This window comes from Schistocerca gregaria, chromosome 4, assembly GCF_023897955.1.
Source record: "Schistocerca gregaria isolate iqSchGreg1 chromosome 4, iqSchGreg1.2, whole genome shotgun sequence".
NCBI classification, from domain to species: domain Eukaryota; kingdom Metazoa; phylum Arthropoda; class Insecta; order Orthoptera; family Acrididae; genus Schistocerca; species Schistocerca gregaria.
In genome coordinates this window covers 457,588,107-457,606,849 of record NC_064923.1, presented here as the reverse complement: position 1 = coordinate 457,606,849, position 18,743 = coordinate 457,588,107, and the positions used below count along the sequence as shown (strand labels likewise).

The following is an 18,743-nucleotide window of genomic DNA, read 5'->3' as shown; positions in this document are numbered from 1 at the left end:
CATTGACAGACTCATATCTCAGTATAAAAATCCAACATGATGAAATGTTTGAACATATTTGATTAATTAAATTTGTGACATTATTAATGTAGCTATTATTATTTTATAGCTGCCACAATATACAAGAATATTTTAACATCATATACTGTGGTTTTAAACCCATTACTTTGTTTATAAAATAGTTATATTGTGTATGCCAGTTTGAACATTTACATTAAAAAGTTTATTTTATTACCTCAAACAATTTAAAATAAACTCTGTTTGAAAACTTAAAGTACTCATGAATGACAAAAACTTAACACAAAATTAACTACCTTGTATAAAGAAAACTAAAGAAGAAGAGGCTACCTCATGTTCCTTGTTGTTGGGCACTTAGGGTTCTTATTTTGCATGAAGTCCAGTGGAAATTAATTAAAGTTTTACTATTTGTCTTGTTATCATTGGTTTCTTCTTATCAGGAAACATATGGTCAGAAACTGCCCTTTGTTGGTGCTAAAACTTAAGGATTACAGGATTTCATTTAGTTCATGAATTGTAGTATTTGTAATTAAGTAATAGAATTTTGATGCAGTCACATGGTTTATTTGATGTGCTAAACATGCCTCTACAATAATAGTATGTTGCCTAGTGCTAGAACACTCAGATTCATCCATCTGCTGCCACTAGACTGCAAGGTGGATGAGTGATTTGTAAGATTTTTCATTTGTTTGTAAAACAAGCTAAGTAGGAAAGTCTTTAACATCTGATATTAGTATCACTGTGAAGGCTGCTCCACTCTAGCCTTTGTACCACTTTCTTATAAAATAAAGTTTTCTTTCTTGTTTGTTAATGCCTCTAACTCACTGCTTATAAGTCCGTGGTAGGTGACTGAATACCTGGCTCTGGAAATTCTTCCTCCCCCATTCAGCTGCTAGCTGCTGGAAAAGTGCCAGATGGGAAAACCACTACTGGGAGTGTATCAGTCCAGCAAGCCACAGGCACAGTATCTTGGTATGGCATCAGTGGACAGTAGTGGGCAGGAATGATGATGGTACGGTCTGTGGCATTGGCATTGATGTTTGCTGACAAATATAGACAGCATGACTTCCTGTACCATTTAGGCTTCATCAGCAGCAACTTGATCAGATCATGAAACATAATCCCCAAATGTGTGAATATTTTGCAATAAATTTGCAACAGTTTTCTGTAATGAAAAGGGTTTGTGATTCGCATGGTTGCGCAGGTCTCATTTTCTGTCCTCTGTCCTACATAACACACACTTTCATACGCCTAATAAGAATATAAATACATAACTTTCTATTACACAGCATATTTACAGTTCATCATTTGTATGTATGTAAGTATGTGTAACTTCAGGTAATATGTTTTATTCAGGGGTTTTGCTAATGCATCAACTTTCCCATCTACATCTACATCTACATGACTACTCTGCAATTCACATTTAAGTGCTTGGCAGATGGTTCATCAAACCACTATCATACTATCTCTCTACTATTCCACTCCCGAAGAGCGAGCGGGAAAAACGAACACCTAAACCTTTCTGTTCGAGCTCTGATTTCTCTTATTTTATTTTGATGATCATTCCTACCTATGTAGGTTGGGCTCAACAAAATATTTTCGCATTCGGAAGAGAAATTGGTGACTGAAATTTCGTAAAAAGGTCTCGCCGCGACGAAAAACGTCTATGCTGTAATGACTTCCATCCCAACTTGTGTATCATATCTGCCACACTCTCTCCCCTATAACGTGATAATACAAAACGAGCTGCCCTTTTTTGCACCCTTTCGATGTCCTCCATCAATCCCACCTGGTAAGGATCCCACACCGCGCAGCAATATTCTAACAGAGGACGAACGAGTGTAGTGTAAGCTGTCTCTTTAGTGGACTAGTTGCATCTTCTAAGTGTCCTGCCAATGAAACGCAACCTTTGGCTCGCATTCCCGACAATATTATCTATGTGGTCCTTCCAACTGAAGTTGTATGTAATTTTAACACCCAGGTACTTAGTTGAATTGACAGCCTTGAGAATTGTACTATTTATCGAGTAATCGAATTCCAACGGATTTCTTTTGGAACTCATGTGGATCATCTCACACTTTTCATTATTTAGCGTCAACTGCCACCTGACACACCATACAGCAATCTTTTCTAAATCGCTTTGCAACTGATACTGGTCTTCGGATGACCTTACTAGACGATAAATTACAGCATCATCTGCGAACAGTCTAAGAGAACTGCTCAGATTGTCACCCAGGTCATTTATATAGATCAGGAACAGTAGAGGTCCCAGGACGCTTCCCTGGGGAACATCTGATATCACTTCAGTTTTACTCAATGATTTGCCGTCTATTACTACGAACTGCGACCTTCCTGACAGGAAATCACGAATCCAGTCGCACAACTGAGACGATACCCCATAGCTCCGCAGCTTGATTAGAAGTCGCTTATGAGGAACGGTGTCAAAAGCTTTCCAGAAATCTAGAAATACGGAATCAACTTGAGATCCCCTGTCGATAGTGGCCATTACTTCGTGCGAATAAAGAGCTAGCTGCGTTGCACAAGAGCGATGTTTTCTGAAGCCATGCTGATTACGTGTCAATAGATCGTTCCCTTCGAGGTGATTCATAATGTTTGAATACAGTATATGCTCCAAAACCCTACTGCAAACCGACGTCAATGATATAGGTCTGTAGTTAAATGGATTACTCCTACTACCCTTCTTGAACACTGGTGCGACCTGCGCAATTTTCCAATCTGTAGGTACAGATCTATCGGTGAGCGAGCGGTTGTATATGAGTGCTAAGTAGGGAGCTATAGTATCAGCGTAATCTGAAAGGAACCTAATCGGTATACAATCTGGACCTGAAGACTTGCCCGTATCAAGCGATTTGAGTTGCTTCGCAACCCCTAAGGTATCTACTTCTAAGAAACTCATGCTAGCAGATGTTCGTTCGTTCGTGTGATTCAATTGGTCAGTCACTTTGTTTATATTTCAGTTCCAGACACAGTCTTCTCTGTACCATGAAATGTTGCTCTTATCCGTTTGTAAACTACTTGCTCCAATAATTCAGGCAGTCTGCTTGGAAATAACCACACTGTTGCTTAACTGTCAGTAGTCAGTTGGTATGTGCTGAGTTCACGTGCTTCTATATCACATGTGAATACTAAACACTTGCTCACTGCCCATCTGCACTTCCTTACTCATGGGTCATTACCTATCTGCACCAGTTCTTCACTCGTCTGCACATTGGTGAGTACTGAATAATGTTTCCTTTTTTTCCGTGCACAAAGCAATACCCGCATGCCGTGCATATGACACTTCCCTCGACATTACTCTCACATCAGCATCTCTAATCAATTAGTACTGTCCTCCTGAATTCTCCTTAAAATCACTGAACATTTCCTGTAGTTAAAATACTTATCAACCAATGCACAAAGTGTCATTTATAGAGCATTTGACCTACCTAACCACTTCATCCACATATCTGCACATAATGACAAAATACATAAACACTCACACATCAACCTGGTATATCCCAGATGTCACACAGTAAATAGTGAACAAATCTCTCTGTGATCAATGTAATTCAGTCCATATAAACATAACTTAATGCTTGATCAGAATATTATATATCAGTATCTTGGAAATACCTGACCAGTCACATAAAACACTCAGTGAGAAGTAGAGGAAGCAAACTAAACTCCATCTGAACAGGCCTTGGAAGGCCCAATGCTACCAACCAGTCGCCATGTCATCCTCAGCCAACAGGTGTCACTGGATGTGGATATTGAGGGGCATGTGGTCAGCACACTGCTCTCCCGGCTGTATGTCAGTTTATGGGACCAGAACTACTACTTTTCAATCAAGTAGCTCCTCAGTTTGCCTCACAAGGGCTAAATGCACCCCACTTGCCAACAGTGCTCTGCAGACCGGATGGTCACCCATCAAAAGTGCTAGCCCAGCCCAGCAGTGCTTAACTTTAGTGATCCGATGGGAACTGGTGTTACGACTGTGGCAAGGCCATTGGCGGAGAAAGCAAATCGTATGAAAATTTAACTTTCTATACATTCTTGCACACTGTTGCACTAACACTTCTATAAACAGCACTGTAAACACCTTTGAACATTCTAATCTGTATGTAATAATTCTGCATGCCATTCCCATGACAGTAGTTTATGTACCTTTTAAATATGATAGAACATTTCCATTGAAATAAGGTTGCTCATAACTTCTTAAGATCATGATGAAAATACAGTTCTTCCATATTCCCAGAATTTTGGTAGCACAGTAAGTCTGCACCTGGATTCATTATTCTCAAGATAATGTACAACCCTGTGTACAAATACTCTCTTTTCTTCACTTTTTTATTCATCAATGATGACTTCAGATGATTGCATATTAAAATTTTGTCTCTTACTTAAAAATGCCCCCATTATGTGATGCGCTTGTCATAAAACTTTTTTTATTCATCAGCCTTGGCATGAAGGTTAATCAGTGCTTATCTGATTTTGCCCTCATGTGATACTTTTGTTGTTTTTTACTTCGTTATTAGTCCTGACCACTCGTTGTGTGTGGGTTGTCCGAACATAAGCTCTTGTGGCTATAACCACTCATCATTTGTTGCAGCTGATTCACACTTTCTTCAAAAGTTGTTGATAGGCTCCTACTTTTCAAACAATATGTTTGCATAAATGGGTTCATCTCTTTAAAAGCATGCCCAGCAAGAGTCATTTCTTGATTAAATGAGTATCAGCCAGAAATCATTTAAATTCGAAAGAGTTCCATATTTTACTGGAAAATTGTGTTCCATTATATGACAGTAAAGCATCAGGTTTGCCCACAGTGAGTAAGTAGTCATCAGGCATGTGCCTAGTAACTGATGTGCTGACAGCTTTCTTAAATGCATACAACTTCATGCATTTGTAAAAATATTGAAGATCTAAGTGAAGGTACACATTTGTCAATTAGTACAATTTCCATCAGTTTCATACTCGGATATGATTCACCTCTTCTACATTTATTCAGTTCTTTACTTTTCTGGCAAATAACACATTTTCTCAAAGTGTTTTGTATTTGCCTTCATATGTTGTTGAAGCAGTAGTTCTCAGCTAACTTTTTCATACACTTAACCGCATCATACTGCCTCCAACTGTAATGGGGATTCCAAACCAATTTCTCATGTGATTCACACAGAATGCATACCATCCAATGATCAATGTTAACGTGCTGCAGGTAGAACAAAATTGTCACAACTGATGACATAGTGTCTACACAGTTTGTCATGACTCCTCTGTCGAAACCGCTCTCATGCTTCTTGTCAGTAGATCCTGTTCTTGCAACTCAGACATAAGGTGACACACATCCAAGAAGTACAACAACACTTGATTTTTATCAGTAAAACCTTTATATACAGGTTAGTTCAGGATTTACAGGTATTCAGTTCTAACCTGCAGATAACTGTGATAAAACATGTTCAGTTATGTTTTGTTCTTCCTCGAAGCAAAATATTTGAAATGTGTCCATATAGTGAGTCATGGGTGAAGCAGCTTGCAACACAAAAGAAAACTCAAAGGCTTGTCACCAATAAAGATGTTAATGTGATGTCTGTATAGATAATAATGAAAGTGGTGAAGTGCCCATATGATTGCAATTGCTTCGAATTCAGTCTCTGAAGAGACCCATTCACAGGTATCTAAGACCCAGCTACCAACTCCTATTCTACAGAAGGTTGACTTTCTATTAATTCCTTGAATTTTGAATAGACAGAACCCCAAGCCTATTCTGAAAGCATCCATCATAAATTCAAATTCTGGATTCATAAGGGGATGGTACAACATTCTGGCATTACTGAACTTCCTCTTGATTCCTTCAGAAGCTCATTGGTAACTGTCATTATTATTCTTTGTTAACCTTAGTACTTCATTGTTTAATGATTGGGTGTTCATTTACTGTCAATAAAATTTTCAGAGTCGTAGGAATGGTCTAAGTTGTTTCTTGTTGTGTGGTCTCAGAAACTTTCTGCTGGCACTTACCTTTACTGGATCAGAGTAATTCCTTCCAGTGTTACTACATATTCTAAATATTTCACTTCTTTCCATACAAATTTAGATTTGGTGAGATTTACTGTTATTCTAGTATTGTGAAATGCTTGCAGTAGTCTCTTAATTAGTTTTAATGTACTTCCCAAGTCTACTTTTCCATCAACAAATCATCCACATATACATTAACTTTTTTCAGTAGGTCATCTTGTACAGCTTGAAATGTTTCCTGGGTATCTCTGTGACAGTTTCACTGAGTAAAGCAATATGTTAGATGGAAGGTACACTGCTGATTTCTAAACACTTTTCTCATTACTTACATCTTGACTTGAAAATCTCTCTCTCTCTCTCTCTCTCTCTCTCTCTCTCTCTCTCTCTCTCTCTCTCTCTCTCTCTCTTTCTCTCTCTTTCTCTCGCCCTGTCCCTCCCTCCTTCTTGCTCTCCCTCTCCCTCCCCCTCTTTCTCTCTCTTCAAATCAACATCCACCTATACCATGTATGCCTTGTATTGTTGAGTTGTTCTCCTTTTCGGTGTGCTGCTGAGTGCTGAAAACTCGACAGTGGACCACTTCTCTCCCATTTACTAAATGAGCGAATTTTCTTCTTTTGTAAACCACATATATTGTAACACCTCTTGATACTCAAGAAACAGCTTCTAACAATTCTCTGCTCACTTGACACATGTATTTCAAACACATTCACAATGATCAGAGTCACAGTTCTTGAACTTCTTTTGTTCTGTGACTTTTTCATGAATTGTCACAACCATCTTCTTCCAAGTGGGCTGGTGCAACTCTGAGGCAGGGGTCCTCTGTGTGGAGAAAACATTAAGAACAGCAAGTGTAGCCAAACATAAGCCACCAACAGCATCGCTACATCCTGTAGCAACACCATCTCCATTGCCATTTAGTTAACACGCAGATACAGTGAAACCCCATGCGTAAATGTGTGTCCCACTTTCCAAACTACATTAAATAAATTTCATTCAGCTGTTGACGATCATTATTTGTTGGTCCTAAATACACTGTGCATCACATCACCTTAACAAAGTTGTACGTTCTGCTATAATCTACATGTCTACTCTGCAGTTCACACTCAAGTGCTTGACAAAGGGTTCATCGACCTACCTTCACACTATTTCTTTATCATTTCACTCTCGAACAATATGGTGGAGAACGAAACACTTAACTCTTTCCGTGTCAGACCTGATTTGATTTTTTTCTTATTTTCATAATTTTTTTAGTACAATGATCATTTCTGCCCATGTAGATGGGTATCAACAAAATATTTTCACACATTTTTGATGTGCTTGTTCCGATTTGTGTTCTTGATAATTATAATCCCTAGGTATTTAATAGAATTGACAGCCTTTGGAGTCATGTGCTTTACAATGTAACATAAAATACATTCTAATGCAGCAATGAAAATTCCTCCACACAAATTCAGACCAAATGATAGATCTCAAAATTTGTAACTGTGCGTCACAACTCTGAATGCAGTGTAATAACCTTGAATCCTTCTTAAAAGCTGTGTGCCAGTATGATGAATGTAAAATGTTACTTGTCAAGTACTTCATTCTGTAGCTTTTTATATTTATTGTTCTATGTTCTTTGGTCTAGTTCAACTTCAGTCAAAATCTTGTTAAGTACTCTTCCATGTAACACAAGTATAATAATGTTTGAAGTTTATTCACTGCTAGCAACAAATTGTTGTGTGGGCTTTTACTTTCTTCAGTAACATTCCATTCTAACATCTGGCATCTTTCCTTACTTACAGCAGCTCTCTTGGTGGAGGGAACTGGATTAATTGGCATATCAAATGGTTTGTGTGGTTTAACTAGAAATTTTTATTCATACTTTTGGGTGACACCTAGTGTGTCCTGAAACATGCCTGCATGCAGAAAGAGAATTGATTTAATCTCTTTTTGGTTTACTTCATCTAAGTGATCAGATTCCTGCATCTTGTCAACAGTTGCTTTCATAGCAATCAGTATCAGTCAGATTCATTTCCACTTCTTCTCCCTGTATTCGCATTGAAGTTTACCTTCAGTAAGATCAATTCTTCCTCTAATATCCCAATTAAACAATCAACCACTCTATTCTATATGTTCCAGCACTTTCTCACTGATTTCAGTTTTGATCTGTGCTGGAATCGTCACTGGATGTCTGTGGTTGCCTACTGCACCCAAATCTTGATGTTACTTGCTGGTAGTGTCAGAATTTCTGTGTTCTTCTTCCACTGATTATGTCTTTTGTAGGCTTTTTTGTTTTCTCCTTTACACTTGTTTATGGCAGCTTAGCTCAAATGATGCTCATTATTTGTATTTGATTCCTGATTAAAGTGTCTCTAATTAATTCCACATTCTGGCACCTACTGAAACAGATCTTCCTTGTGCCTCCACAATTCCCTGTGGCTCAGCACTTACACATGTGATCGTTATGCATTTCTTTGTCTCTTTATAACTCCTTTGATTTTCTGTGTGTGATTGCTAATGGCATGTTCTGCTTTGAATCTCTGTTTTTCCTGTTTTTTTTTTTTTCTGTCTAATTTCCCCTGTCATATCCTTTAGTGTTTCTGTCTTCTCATCTACTGTCCTATGGTCTCCTTTGTTTAAATCTCTCCCATCATTTCTGTTTCAGTACAGGATGTGTCACATTCCATTGAGCACTGTGCCTCTCGCATCATTCTTTCCTCTCGCTTGGTGATTGTAACAACTGCCAGAATCAACATATCTTTCTCATACATCACCTGTCCCTGGGAAATACTGTGGCTTCCATTACCTTAAAAAATGCACTGATTGTCAGTCTCCTCTCTGGTCCCTGTGAGGCCCCAGATTTAAAATTTTCTGGATGTCAGTCTGCAGAATCTCCTTTTCCCAGTATTTAGCCTTATCCAAATGTTCTTGAAAATAGTATCAAAGACTGCCTTCAGATGGATTAAATGGCTCTATATTCAGTACTTCCTTGCATAATCTGTCCTTTATTCCCTTGGACCAGTATTTATGTAGAAAAGATTCTTCAATTTCGTCATATCTATTATAACCATCTGCATCTTCAGCAGCTCCAGTGTAACATCTCCCTACATAAATCCTCCTGCAAATTTTATTTTATGTCTGGCACTCCAGTTCTGGGGGAAAGATTTTATGAACATGACTGAATGTACATCTTTCATTCCCAGTAGTAATGTCATGAACTGTTGATGCTTTAGCATGCTACCTTTTGTTATGTATGTGGTAACATTTGGTTCTAAAGATCCTCATATCAGTGACAGTAGTAATTTTTAGCTCCAGTCATGTAAGCAGACTAATGAATTCAAATCCAGTATGTTGTGGCATAATGTCTGGACGTGTATCTATTGAAAATACATTCTACATAACTAGGTTGTTTTTTTACTGTCCTATTCACTCTGCATTTTATTTAATTTCATTCACTTCACATTGGCTAGATGTCAGTCTTCATTTCTCCAATGGAATTTGGTATAGCACTTGCTTTATGATCTATACCTGAACCCATGATTTGCAGTCTGATTTCCATCGCATTCACAATGTAATTTACCTTGACTTCAGTTTTATTGACCTTGTTTATCATGATTTCTTTTATATTCATCAAACTTCTGATCCATGAATTCTCCTAGATATTGAACTGTTTCTGTTTTGTTCTGGTTAAGGTCCTTCTCTGCAGCCTTATCAAACTCTCCATTTTTGTCTTCTACTACCTAAATTTCGTATCAGACATTTCTTTCATTTGCTTACCCTTTTCTTCTACCCATTTCTTGAACCTGCATACAACCTCTGTTGAAATATTGTCCACTTTCTCCAAATGTCATTATTTCAACTAACGTCTTTTAAAATAGCTTTAATTTTGCAAACTTCTTAAGAAGTATCTTTAATTTTGCTAACCTCTTCCAAAACTGAATTTATCTTCACCACTTCATTACACCCTAACTCCATTTTTTTTCCTAAAAGATCACTGATCTTTCCAATTATATCACCTTCTTTATGAGCCATTCCTGAAATTATTTTCTCAAAGCTCAGAAAGATGTTCTTATTCTAAATACACCAAGTAAAATACCTTTCACCACATCTGAAATTAAAATTTTCTTGCTACTGTAAGTAATGTCATCTTCTATCATTCTCTCTAAACTATGCTCCATGTTTGTCATGCAGCTGTTGTCAACCATTACATTCAAATCTACTACCCATCTATATTTTTGTACAAAAGTTACTGAAAAAGCATCTGGGTATGCATTACGTGGTAATATTAACTTGCATCTTCAACTCCTCTTAAATCCAAATCATCACAAACTTTGTGTACGTATTTTGCCAGTGTCATATGGATGGCAGACCGTGACCTTGTCTGGCATTGAATTTCATGAAATAAAAAGACTCGGTCTATCTGTTTTGAGTTACAGTTGATATTTACTTTGTACTTTCCTCATAGTTATGTTGTCTTTTCTCTAAAATTCTAAGATTGCAGCGAAGTCGCTATGTTCTGGAGCACAGTGCCCAAATCCTCATGTTCATCATCATGGCTCAGGACTCCTAGTTTTTATGAATTTTGGTGGAAATTAATTAAAGTTTTACCTCTTCTCTCATTGTCAGTTTATATTTGGCAGGAAACATCTAGTCAGGATCTGCCCTTTGTTGATGCTACAACTTTAAGACAACAGAATTTCATTTAGTTCATGATTCGTAGTAAGTGCAAATAAATAAATAATTTCATATAATAACTTGGTTTATTTGAAGTGCTAAAGGTCCTTCTTCACGATAATAGCTCGTTGACAGTAATGTTTTACTGCACATCTGCTTTACTTTTGCACTTATTTGCCATTTACATGTACACAATTTCTGTAATGCTGCACCACCTTCTTTAACCCCTCTGCCTAGAAGTCTACCACTTGCAAATTGAACCAGTTGGTAATGCCAGTCTTGAGTTCATCATCATACTGAAATTGTTATCCACCCAGCCATTTTTTCAAATGGAAGAAGAGGAAATAGAGACTTGGTGCAAGGTCGAGACAGTACAGAGGATACTCAAAAAGTTCGCAATGAAAATCTTGAATCCTCTCCTTGGTATTGGCAGCAGCATGAGAGTGTGCTTTATTGTGAAGGAGGATTCTGCCAGACAACAGTTTCCTGAGGCATCAATTTTGGATCGCACGTCTGTATTTGGTTAGCATTTCACAGTATACATCAGCTGTAATTGTTGACCCAGTGGCCATGAAATCAATCAAAAGAATGCTCTTTACATGCCAAAATACAGTAGCCATCATTTTTCAGTTCAGAGTGAAGTTTGCTTAAACATTTTTCGTTTGGGTAAACTTGAATAGCACCACTGCATTGACTGTTGTTTCAATTCTGCATTGACGCATGATTTCCATGTCTCGTCTCCCAAAACAATTTAAAAAAGCAAATCATCTCCATCTTGTCTGTGGTGCTCCAAAATCTGTCCTGCACTAAGCATTCTTTGCTGTTTGTGCTGATTGGTGAGCATTTTTGGAACCCACCTCACACACAGTATATGATACCCAAGCTGTTCAGTAACAATCCTGTAAATTGAGGCTTGAGTAACAGTTTGGAATTCATTAGTCAGACCAATGATCATCAATTGTGAATCAAATCAGAGATTTTGGTTTACTTGATCAACAATGTTGTTGGTCCAAATACTGGGCCTGCCACTCCACTGTTCATCATGAAAATTTGTGCAGCCATTTTAAAATTCTTGGCATCATTTTCAAACTTGTTTGTCTCTCATTATTTCAGGTCCATATTCTAGGCATAACTCACAATGAATTTCAGCAACTGGAGATCCTTTTGCCTGCAAAAATCTAATCACACTGTGCACTTCACAACTGGCAGGATCTACAATTGTTTTGACCATTGTGATATGCTCCCACCAACTGGTAAACAACCACAGTAATTTCGTAAAGAGTCGGTAGACAGTGCGGCATGTGTGAAACTTCGTTCAGGTAGACCATCAGTTAAATATTAGTTACTGGACCTTAAGTTTTGGAATACATCTTGTAGAATGCAAGAGGGGTGAGTGATTTGTAACAATCTTTTTTGTTTATAAAACAAGTTAAGTGGGAAATTCTTTAACATATAATATTAACATCGCAGCTAAGAGCTTGCTCCATTCATGTCTTTTCATCATTGTATAATCAGAATGTTTCACCACATACAGACATTACAGCTTGCATAAGGATTCCTCCTACCAGCCTGCTGGTCACATGAGTGTCGGAAAAGTCTTCATGTCTGTTCATACTTCTAAATTTCAATGATGTCAATAAATAAGTATTCTTCTGAGTTTAGCAGTATTAAATTATCTGTGTAAGTGAGCATATATCTCAAGATTTCCGGATTGTTTTATTTGTAGATGATATGAAAATAGCAATAAAATAGCAAATGAAGTATGGTTTTAGAAAGAGATGTTAACAAAATTTTCAAGGACGTAAATATATACCTACATTTACACCTATCGATTGCAAGCCACCTTGTGTTGTGTGACTGAGGGTAATTTGTGTAACAGTGTCATTTCCACCCTTTCCTGTTCCAGTCACAATTTGTGTGCAGGGAGAAAGATTGTTGGTAGCCAATACTTCTCTTGTAACACCTGTTACAGGAGTTGAGTGAACATGTCCTTGGTACTTTCAAGCTTACTGAATGAACCTGTGATGAAATGCACAGCTCTTCTTTGGCTGTTTCTCAGTTCCTCTGTTAATCTTATATTGTAACCCTGATAGGCAGTACTCAATTATCAGTTGGATGAGGATTTTATGATGGAATACACTTCCTAAAGATTGTTTAATGAATCTCAGTGTGGTATCTGGTTTTCCTATTGTATGGGATTGTTCCACTTTCAGTCATTCTCTATGCATTCTCCCACATACAAAAAAAGTCAACAATGCATCATGTAGGAATTATCCAGATGGGAACGAAATTGGATTGGTAGATAAGATATACATGTACAGACAAACAAACAATTACAATTTCAGAAAAAAGAATAGGTAAATTGTTCAGGAGGAAGAGGTTAACAAATTGAGCAAGTCAGTAACATGTTGGCCCACATCTTTGTGGAAGCAGTTATTCAGCATTGCATTGATTGAAAGAGTAGTTGGACATCCTCCTGTTCATTTATTGACATGAGGGCTCTTTGCAACTATTTCTGTTGGTGATAGTAGTGCAATGCACTGCTGCAACTGCTGCCGTTGTGATAAAACAACTTTGCCAGCAGTGCACAGTCTTTCTTCTCCATAGCCATTGCATTTTGTATGGAAAACGTTAAGCTTCTTAACCCTTTACACTAAAAGTCACTTTACAAAAGACATCAACATTTGTCGACAAGTGAAAACAGTGCACTGATGTCAAAACAGGAAAAATTTCACATTATGACTGTTTGCAAAGTCATGTTTTCACCTGGTGGAAGGAAATTGGCCTGACAACCAGGAGTGATGGTCTGTGGTGCCATTTCTTTTTATTGCAGGACCCCTTTGGTTGTTGGCCGTGGCACCCTTACAGCACACTAGTATGTCAATGACATTGTACAAGCTGCTTTGTTGCATTTCATGGCAAGCCATCTGGGGCCTACATTTCAGCAGAATAATGCAAGACCACACATGGCAAAAGTTTCTACTGCCTGTCTTCATTCTTGCCCAACCCTACCTTTGTGAACAAAGTCACCAGATCTCTACCCAACAGAGAATGTCTGGAGCATTATGGCCGGGTCCCCCAACCAGCTGAGGATTTTGATGACCCAACGTGCAAATTGGACAGAATATGGCAGGTAAATTACAGAAAACCTAAATCTGGATGGCAGGATGAGAGTTAGGTTGTTGCTAACCTGTTGCTCCCATAAGTTAGTTCTCTAACTAATCACTAAAAGTAATTTTTAGTAAAGACCTTTAGAATAGTCTCACTCAGATCCTTGTCACGGCTCTAGTTCTACTGATGTGGATCTCTCAGTCAGTAGCTGGCGAGTTGAAACCTCCCTATATTACAATAGCATGATCATTAAATTTACCTGTGATGTATTCCAGGTTTTTTTCTTAAATATTCCAGCACTACACGTACTGAGGCAGGTGGTCTATAAATGTTTCAGCTGTCTTTGATGCTCGGATTGAACCAGATTTTTTCATATTCAGATCATGCAATAACCTCACTAAATGTTATCAAGTTTTTTCTGGCAATAAATATGCTATTACCTATGGTGCCTAACTGATCCTTGTGATATAAATTGCACTCTGAATTTTCAGTCAACTTTGAAGTCTTGTTTCTACCTGCTTCTCGTTCTAGTACTACAGAGGAAATTATTATCTTCAATAGGTGAAACATTCATGCAGTTAACTAATACCACATCAGCATTACTTCTTACTGATCTGCAAGGATGAATATTCTCTTCTGTGATTAACATGGCATAAGTATATCTATCTTTGTTAGATTATAGAATATACAAGTAATTCTTCATCAAGCCTATGGAAGGGTTCCTCTAACCTAAAAAGAGCATTTGCATAGTACACATACTCTGCTATCCAAGTAGTCATTTCCTCAGTTTAGTGCTTGCCTGGCCTAAGGGAGGTAGGGAGAAGGGAGTTACAGTTCTTCAACTGATTGTGGAGGGTAAGAAATCTGTGTCTGAAATCATTGCAGTATTCTCTTTGTTCTTGTTTAAGCTCTTCATTCAGTTAAGAACCAGAGAACTGTGTTCTGTCCTCACTGCAGTGCTACAAATCATGAGCCACACTGTCACCCCATGTCTGTGGGAGGTTACCATAAGACAGTCTTCTATGGAACCAAAGATGATGGCAGAACCCGGGGATTAAGTATCATTCACACTGACACGAGCTATGATTTGCAGCTGACTGCACCCAATGCTCTTAAATAGAGCTGCTAATTGAGTTTCTTCTAATTCTTAAATAAGATTTCCTGGCAACCATGATTGCAAATTGGTCTTTTTTGTGACCTGTGTACTATTTTTCTGATGGGCTCTGTTATGTGGATGATGTTGAAGCAATGGATGTCCGATGTACCCGTCTTCTGTGCTTGTTTGGACAATTGGACAAAGGCTCAACAGTCAGGGCATTTCATGTTGTCTCAGACATGCTATCAACAGTGGGGAGTACCTCATACCTGTTGATAAGGTGTAAAAAGGTAGCCATGCGACCGGTACCAACATTTGCCTTATGCTCTGAGATATGCAAAGCCACCACTGTCCATCAATCACCCTCGGGTGATAACAAAGCAGTCATTTCACACAAATTGATAGAGGCAGTGACTTAGGGGGATCAGAGGCAGCAGAAATGCCACAATTTTTCACGGGTGTCTCAGAGCAGCCTAGAGCAGCTGCCTGAAGCCTGTTGATGATGGCCTTTGTGGCTTCTAGCTGTTTACTGACAGATTTTCCTTGTGTCTACTAACAGTAAGCATGAGCCCTGTCCATTTATTACTATGCAGTACTTTGAAAGAATGTACTTTACCAAGTAGTCAGGGTTAGCTGAGATATTGCAAGCAGCTCCCACCAACCAGAAATAAAAGTCAACGACAGCTGCTCTGTAGATAACATAGAGGCTACACTAATAAAGTTATCATCTACAAAGAATAAAACAAGATAATAGAAATAACATCTGGTAGGTTTTAAACAATGAGCGCTTGTACAAAAAACAAAGGTTCAAACTGCTGTATAAGCACTGGACATTTAGTCTATCACTCTGCACACAGCAGACAACCAAATGTTACCTTGAGATCTGATGCAGTACCATATGTTATTCAATGTTCCCTACTTGAAACTGAATCAAATGACAGTGTCAGTTGTAGCAGCATAAAAATACACTGCAGAGTCAACATTAATCTAGCAATTTTAAACACAGAAAAATTAAATTAAGAGCACTAAATATGAATATAAATCAGTTAGTATGTTTTTGTAAAGACAAACCCATATTATCTCAAATAACTGATGTTACCTTGATAATAGTAAAAAGTTACAGACTGGTGGGACAACTGTATACAGATAAAAAGATGTATGTGCAGCAGATAGAAATCTCGAAATTTTGGAATATTTATCCACTGTAATAAACATTCTGTTTCAGCAACTGTTGTTTTTGATCCTGCAAAATGTTATAATAACGAAATATTTCAGGTGATTTAGCAGAGGAAGAAGAAGTTCTTCAGTGGCTTATTACGCAGAAGACTGAAGATCGTATTGAACTTATAACTAGAGTGATGCTGGAAGAAATGGTTGAAAAAACTCAGTATTTAGCAGTTTATTTTTGTGAGTTTCCACATCCAATTAAAGACACACTTTAAAAAGTTATTGCTATATTAAAATATTACTAAATTAATCAACTGTTTTCTATTTGAAGATAAGGCAAACTGTCACATCTGTGATGAGATAATAGAGGGCCTGGAACACATAGATGATGAATGTGATGTCTTTGGCATACATATGGTCAAAATTCTAGATCCACAACTAGCCAAGAGATATTCAATAAAAACTTTTCCAGCACTGGTGTATTTCAGAAATGGAAACCCTTTACTTTTTGAAGGTATGTCTTCAAAATAGTTTAAATGCATGATAAGTCATACTTGTATGGAAAACTTATATTTCTCTTTTCCTTTTTTCTTTTCTTTGCCTTGGTTTTATTGTTTTTTCATTCTCATGCATGTTTAGCATCCTGACCAACATCATACTACATCTACATCCATCCACTGATGATAGCATAGCAACTGCTTATGAGCTCTCTGTGACATTAGTAATTAGCTGTGTGTATTTCCCTTTTGTAACTCATTTGAAAACTACCTGCATATCATAACAGAGCTAAAGCCAGTATGAAAAACAGACTACTAAAGAGGAGAGAAATATAAAAGTTGAAAGAAGAGACAAAAAAAGAAGAGAAAATATACTTTGCCTCCTTGTTCACGGTTCGGAATCAAGTTATGTACTCCGGCAGTAAGATATTCATCAAGCTCGCACCTGACATAAAGCAAGAAATATGGAATTCCTAACAGTTCAAAAGAAAATTAAAAACATACCTTATTAGCCACTCTTTTGTACAAATTATCTGAATATCTAGACATTGAAAAGTTTTGTTAACTACCAGGCAAGTAATAATGTTGAAAAACCCAAGATGGAAGAGTGACGATATTATGAAAAGGATAGATTGCTACTCACTATATTGTAGGGACGGTGGTTTGCAGATAGGCACAACATAAACACTGCTAAATAAGTAAGAGTTTGTTCAAAAGGCCTTCTTCTGGAGTAGAAAATGGGTGTGTGCTGTCTGATCCCGAAGAAGGCCTTTTGGCCACAAGCTTACTTGTATAGCAGTCTGTTCTGTTGCACCTATCTGTGACTCAGTATCTCCACTATATGGCAAGTAGAAATCTACCCCCTTCATAATATTGACAAGTAACAGTTTTTGTTATCAAGCTGTATGATGAGTAAAATACTACTAAATTAAAGTCCCCCACCATGTTTATCTGTCAGTATGTGAAGGGTAATTGCAGGATCTTCTGTATTGATTTTTATATGGTTTCTGTAGTAGATAGACTAATGTATAAGGAAGGTTTGTGTGTATAATTTATAAATAATTTGAGCAAATTGGCTGAACAGTGATTAGCTATTTTTCTGTCTGAATGTAAAATAAATACTGTAGGGGTTTTGCTAATAGACAGACTGTTTCACAAGGAAGGTTTGTGTATATAATGTATTCATGCTGTGCCAGATAAGTCGTCTGGCTCTAGGTACTTATTGCTACCCATATGAAGCTGGGGCAGGTTGGTAGTATACAATAATTAGAGATCAGTACATATTATTGACGTAAAAAATATTATCTATGAAAAATGCCATTGCAATCATGTAAATATAATGTTAGCAGTTTCATTATTAATTTACATAGCTACATATATATGGCACAAGCGTGAGTTGCATTAAGCACTCTAGTGGCAGTTTATTGTTAATACAGTATACAGATGTTACTTTGTCTTATGGTAATATATAACATGAATCGTTCTAAATCCCTGAAGCGTCCCCTTTTTTATGGTAACTGTGGAACATGGTGAATGAATGCATGAAAGAGGAAGAAGAGAGAAGCAAAGAGGAAACAGGAAAATACAAAGGAAGGGTGATGCAGAGATGCACGAAGATGCACACTTCAAGATACAAGAGAATGAGGGTGATACAGACTGAAAGAGATAATAGGGTCCAAAGATAAGGGGGAAAAGAATGGACAAAGGTTTGCCACATACACAGAATTATTGTCTGAAAAGACTATGGCCATCATGCAAACTGTGATAGCCTGAATGCTATGCTACATGGAATAATTGATGAGAAGTTATTTGTTTTGACATCAGTACCAGTTATTAATCTTCAATTTTGCCTTGTGTTAGCATATTTGTACATGTTTTCCTGTCACATATAATTGCAGTTGTGAGTGTATATCTTGGACAAAAGTGTTTTAGCAAGCTTACAGGAGATATAAAGCAAGAACTCACATATTCAGAAATAAGTTGGGCCAAATCACATCATTTTCCGAAATCTGAATTGAAATTCCCTGTTGGTAGTCTGCACTATTGAAACTTTGTAAACTTGTTACTGATCAAACTACAGTGATTATATTGTAACTGCACAAGGATGTATGCCTCATACACTGTTTGTTTTCTATTTATTGTAACAATAATTTTACAAATTACAGTCTGTACTAATAGGGAGGAAG

General features: G+C 37.4%; 1 protein-coding gene and 1 long non-coding RNA gene across 3 annotated transcripts in view; one reads left to right on the top strand and one right to left on the bottom strand.

The window, feature by feature from the left end:
- LOC126267267 (uncharacterized) overlaps positions 1-18,743 on the top strand; it is a 459,263-nt gene that overhangs the window by 389,189 nt on the left and 51,331 nt on the right. For both annotated transcript variants that reach the window (XM_049972334.1, XM_049972333.1), the window contains 2 exons: positions 16,169-16,300; positions 16,392-16,574. In XM_049972334.1, the coding sequence (XP_049828291.1) occupies positions 16,169-16,300; positions 16,392-16,574 (315 nt within the window). The remainder of the gene's footprint in view (positions 1-16,168; positions 16,301-16,391; positions 16,575-18,743) is intronic.
- Positions 1-18,743, bottom strand: part of LOC126267268 (uncharacterized) — a 68,725-nt gene that overhangs the window by 2,036 nt on the left and 47,946 nt on the right. The window contains exon 2 of the long non-coding RNA XR_007548975.1: positions 349-498. This is a non-coding gene — a long non-coding RNA (uncharacterized LOC126267268). The remainder of the gene's footprint in view (positions 1-348; positions 499-18,743) is intronic.